The sequence below is a fragment of the Schistocerca nitens genome, chromosome 2 (genome assembly GCF_023898315.1).
Source record: "Schistocerca nitens isolate TAMUIC-IGC-003100 chromosome 2, iqSchNite1.1, whole genome shotgun sequence".
Classification (NCBI taxonomy): Eukaryota; Metazoa; Arthropoda; class Insecta; order Orthoptera; family Acrididae; genus Schistocerca; species Schistocerca nitens.
This window is the reverse complement of record NC_064615.1, coordinates 29879724-29885598: the sequence shown is the minus strand read 5'-3', so window position 1 is coordinate 29885598 and position 5875 is coordinate 29879724. Positions and strand designations below refer to the sequence as shown.

Sequence of the window (5875 nt, the reverse complement as noted above, 5' to 3'; positions counted from 1 at the left end):
TATCATGCTGATATCGCGAAATGTTTGTGGGAGGTAGTAATACGTTTCTTCTTAGAACATGTATTTACGGAATTTCACAAGAAATCTTCTCTGTAGAGCCCACGCGCTTACTAATAGATCCCATGGCGAAACGTGTCAACCTTGTTTGTGTCATTTTTATCTCATCTGTTACTTATGATAAATAATTGTCCTAGAATTACAAGCAATACTCAGGTATCAGTGCTACATTTCCTTAGGATTCTTCCAGACAATCTCAGTCTAAAATATGCCTTTGCTACAGCTACGGTTTTTGTTGTTGCCTGTGGTTGTTCGACGAACCTGGTGTTTCACTGTTGTAGGAGTATAAGGAAAGAAAGTGTCTTTATGAGAAGATCCATTCTAGCATCCACAATAAGTGATTCATGGAAACCGCGGATGGGTATTTAAATGCTGTTCGTCTAAAAATCGAATCCAGTGCAAAAACTATTTCGTCACTTTGATTGACATCTTATAAGGGAGCAATTGACTGAATATCGTAGAACCTTCCACAACAGTCATTGAACAGTATTTACGCAGCATCATCAAAGGGAAATAGCATTCTTAATTTATGCCTAAAGCAGATCGAGGAATTTCAGAATTTGCTTTCAGGCCAAAACTGGCTTATTTAAATATTCAATCTCTCAGCAGTTAAGTGGAATTAAAAAAGAAACCCAAAATTCTCAGCAGAAAAATTAGACTTAGATTTAGAAATTTTTGAGTTTAATGTGATAGCAGACTGCTGACTGCACCTACTACTGTTTGCACTTTGTTAGAACGAGTTTCAACAGTTGTTTTTAATTTTTTGACAGAAATTCTTTATAGTATTCATGACACCGTGTACTAAGTTATGTAATCTGTTCTCCTGTCACAAACAGTGTAGCTCATGAACATAAGCTGCAAACGATGAAAGCTAACTGTGTATTTGCCATTCAGTAAAGAACCATGCAAAGATTTTAAGTAGTGAACGGTACCTCAGGAAACAGCTGGCGCAAAGAACCAGTTTCTTCTATTGAAGGTGTATTCATCTAGAAATAATCTGCAGAGAATATAAAATTTTTGTCGCCTGATCTGATATAAATGTGTCATGAAGCAATTTTTTTTCATAATAGTCTCAGAGAAAAACTAAAGATAAAATTAAGCGCCTAGTTCCGAGGAATACGGATTTGAGGTAACAGTTGACTTATGTACACATGGGGTAAACATGCCGAAATGTTAGCCTATGTGTTTTGTATCATACTGTTCACAAGTCGAAAACTGCAAGTTCAAGTTACGGAATAAAGAATGTATTTTCTTATTCTTCCTTGACATTATATGGTGTCAAATATAAACTCATTGATTGTTTGAGTATTTACCTCGTACATAATACTCAAATAACCTCTTCATTTCCAGAAAATAGCTGACAAGATGTGGACAATAGGATCACACGTTTACAGGCCACAAAATTTACACCGGCCCCTAGCACTGTATAGATGTTGATTATTTACTTCTTGATTTCTTTTACAAATTGACTGTTCTCATAAAATACGCTACACGATATTAGCAAAAGTAAATGATGGGAGTAGGAGTTAGGAGTAATTTCATTTTGTGATATCAAAGATGATGTTATGATCAATCCATAACTTCTGTAAATTACCAATACTACGTGAAGAACCACGAAAAAGTACAAAAACCATTTCAAGGAATCCAGTTATGACCGACGTACGTATTGAGTTTGCATACTGCAAACAAGTAACAGAAAATTCCGTACAAACTTCTTTCATTCTGAAACATGTATCAACAATGAGCCTTTGCTAAATACTTGTCTTCTTTGGTAACTGTTGCCTTATCCTTTACGTAATACTTACTTAACATATCTGCTTCCTTATTGGAATAAGTTGTTGCAACATATTTTACATTTCTTATAGTGTTACTAAAATTTCCTTCTGTTTCCTCGCAGGACGCGCGATGTCAAGTGAAACAAAGCTGAAACACAAAATTTTCCGTTCTTATCTTTAGCTAAGTCGTGTCTAATGGAGCATCGTGAACCACTGTAACGATTAACAGTTACGAAAGTTTTGAAGTAGACACAACTTTTCAACACAGTTTAATACATCATGTATTACACAGACAAGGCATACTATCACATGGGTTCGCGATAATGAATATTCACTCTGCAGCGCAGCGTGCCCTGATCTTAAACTTCCTGACAGCTTGAAATGGTGTGCCGGATCGGGGCTCGAACGTGGGACCTTGCCTTTTGCGGGCAACAGCTCTACCACCAACTGAGTTAAGCAAGCATGTCTCAGCTCCCGCTTCTCCCCCCCCCCCTTTTCCCTCCCCACCCTCTTTACAGACTTACTTAGGACCAGTACCTCATCTCGTACCTTCCTCATTGGCGACATTCTGTTACAAACGCTTGGCACAAGTAAAAACGAGAAATTTTGTTCTTCAGCTTCGTTTCACACGATATCTCGTTTGTTGCATCATATTAAATTTCTATGTTCTGGGGCAGAAATATGAAATTAATTTTCTTACTACATTTATTGCTGATTAAAACAATTTACATACAATCCACATGGAAACAACAATGAATAAAATGGTAAGCAAGATTGAGCATTTCTGTAGTTAAGGAGAACGTGAAGATTGGGAGTTATAATGGGACAGAACCGCATTAAAAGACTGTAACATCTTCGGCTGAGACTAATGGAAGTGTGTATTTCGACTGTTAAGTGCAGCCTTGAAATTAAATGTGAAATAGGATGATAACCATAGGAACAGACACGAGTGTCATAACCAGAAATAAAAATAGTCTGGAAGGTTAACAATTTATTAATACATGAAGATGATACACACGCACTGACTGAAACATTTTCACTACTGGAAGCTGACACTTCCTACTGGTTTAAACGAACGAAGTATATTATTTTATTTGTATCACTTTTTCTTTTAATTATAAGAATGGTTAACGAGTGAAACCTGAATCATTGGAACGTTGCAATTAAACAGTAAAGCAGAACGTATTGACACTGACGCTCTCTCTCGATCGTAGACATATATTTGGTACATGCGTCAATGGTGTCCTAATTAGTACTAACACTAGCGTGAATTACCAGAATCAGTGAGATGGAGATCTCTGGGGTGAGATGATAGATGGTCACATTTCTTCCTGCGCAGTAATAAACACGTCATTATTCACCACATCAGCAGCAAGTCTTGCATGTGATACTAGAAAGTGCTGATATTAATAAATATTTCACACGCGAGATGGTGCTAATTCTCTGGGGTTACACCATCTGAGAGAATGAGAACGTGTAGTACAAGATCGATGCTGAAGTACTTTTCAGTTAAACTGTATGGTATGCATCCACTTTCCTAGTAGCCCTTTACGGAACTACTAACGAGGTAGTCTTCCCTGTCAACGCCAACGCAGTTTGAACGACGAGTGAGTCAACGCCGGCCGACACGATTTATGAGTTGGCAGCTGCGTCCGCCGGTTGCGGCACCTGGCGCACAGTGTGTGGTGTCGGTCTGATGACGCGGCCCCAGAACATGACTAGACGAGTGGCCCTGTGGTGGATGAAGAACAGGAAGGGGTGGTCGGCGCGGAAGACGGGCCGTGAGCCGTCGCGGGTGATGGACAGGGCGGTCGCCGCCGCGGCCACCGTCCCGGTCTCCGTGACCTCCACCTGCACCTTGTGCAGCACGTCATCCACGTAGAGTCCGGGGCCCACAGTGAAGGTCTCGTCGGCCGAGGTCTGGTTGTCGGCGTCGGGGTTCTCCACTTGCACCCTAATGCCCGGTGACAGGCCGCTGAGGTTGGCCGCGTGCTGGTCGAACAAGGTCTTCACTCCCATGGTCTCCAGGTGGTCCTTCAAACTGGTGCTCGCTTCGAGACTCATTCTGGGCACTGCGAGGATGACGGGCGTGGTGTTGGTCGACGCGATGAGGTGTTCGAGAGTCGGCGCATCCAGCCTGTCCTCCAGTTCGCGCAGTGCCTGGTAGCCCATCTTGTCGGGCAGTACCAGGTACATCACCGCCTCACCTCCGCGGTAGGGCAACCCCAGAATGCTGCAGCCGAGACTGGAATCGGTCGCGTAGGGCAGGTCGGCAGCGTTGGTCATCAGTGTCACCTCCAGCACTTCGTCCTGAGGCGTCACGACCCCTTTGTAGCCGCCGGTGACGTAGAAGGGGCGCTTCATGCTGTGCGTGAGAGGGAAGGGGACCTGCCACGCGCCGTTGAAGTATATGGCGCTCCCGATGATGATGCGCGTCTCCGGCAGCGGCGGGAAGGGCAGGAAGTCGCGGATCTTGCAGCGCGTCTTGTTCTCCACCCAGTCGTTGATGGCCTTCTGCGCGAGCGTCGGCTGCAGCCGGAAGTCGAGGTTGAGCACCTCGCTGCGGTAGACCTCCCGGGCGTAGGCGACGAACTGGCGCAGCAGGGGGAAGTCGCGCTGCAGGAAGATGGCGCTGGCGAGGGCGACCTCGGTGCTGGTGTCGACCCCGGGCCGGGCTACGAGGCGCGACAGCTGCCGGCCGAAGTGCTCGTGGAAGAGGTCGGCGCGCGCCCCGGACAGGTCGACGCCGGTCGTGAGCCCGAGCAGCGTCGCCACCTCGGTGTGCGTGCGGCCGCCCGCGCCCAGCAGCACCAGCGCCAGAGCGCCCACGACGCTCAGCGGCGAGAAGACGGCGCCGGCGCCGGAGGCGGCGCCGCGGCCGCCCCCCGCCGCCCACAGAGTCCTGTCCAGGTCGACGGCGAACTGCAGCACGCCGCGCGCGATGATGTTGTCCAGCTGAGACAGCCACAGGCTGGCCGCCGGCACGAACACGTCCGGCTGGCCGTCCTCCTCCGAGAACTGGATCGCCTGCCCCGGCTGCGTCCCGTTGGTCGGAGGCTCCGCCTCCAGCGCTAGCGGATCGGCTACCGCCCTCACCTGCTCCGTCGCCTCCTCCGCCTCCGACTGCTGCGGGAAGTAAATCGAATTGGCGGCCACCGCGCACCACGCTAGCGCAAACAGCACGGCGCTACTTCCGGTTCGACCCATGTCGCTATTTTTCCGCACTTCGAAAATACCAGTCGCGATCACTAGACAGCGGGATCTACGTGTCTCCGTTAGATCGTATTCAATAAACGGCCATTTCCTCGCGCGAGCGGTGCGTCAGCTCGTGTCGTAGCTCAGGCTGGCGCGGCGGCTGACCGATGAATGGGCGAGCGGCGCGCGAGTGACGACAGATATAGGCGGGCGCGCGCTCGTGGCGTGCTTCGGCCGCGGGTCCCTGGCACGGACTGGAGGCGGCGAGCAGCGGCGCGCTCTGCCACTGACCTCGCCCCCCTCCACGCGCGCCTCGCGGCACGGCACGTCACTTCCACCGCCGGCACCTGGCCGGCGCCTTCAGCCCACAGCTGACCAAATACTCCTTCCACGATTACGCCGGCCGGTCCGCGCCCTGCTCTAGTTCCCGCCTGTATTCCTTAGCGTGAATACGTACCAGAATCGTCTACATCTACCTCGATAGTGCTTTACTTGAGGGTACTTTCTATACAACTGTCACATCTCCACTTTCCTGTTCCAGTCACGAATGGTGCGCGAGGAAGAACGATTGTTGGTAACCCCCTTTGCAAACTCGAACTTCTCTAATCTGGCCTTTATGGTCCTTTCCTCAAAATATATGCAACAGGAAGCAATATTCCCCTAGCGGGAGAACTGGGAAAGCAATCACCAAAGGCTCCGTTTAGGGACTCCTTTTCTGGGACATCCATATGGAACCGTTATTAGATAGCCTACAGCAAAGTGAAGAAGTGCTAGAGGTGATAGCCTACGCGGATGACTTCCTCCTGCTGGTCGGCGATTGCAGCCGAGAAAATATAGAACCAAAGATC

General features: G+C 48.2%; 1 protein-coding gene across 1 annotated transcript; it reads right to left on the bottom strand.

Moving 5' to 3' along the window:
• Window positions 1-2519: 2519 nt before the first annotated feature.
• Window positions 2520-5270, bottom strand: LOC126235687 (serpin B6-like). The gene has a single exon (XM_049944429.1). It carries the CDS (start codon window positions 5037-5039, stop codon window positions 3465-3467), a length of 1575 nt encoding a protein of 524 aa, XP_049800386.1. The 5' UTR covers window positions 5040-5270; the 3' UTR covers window positions 2520-3464.
• Window positions 5271-5875: the final 605 nt, after the last annotated feature.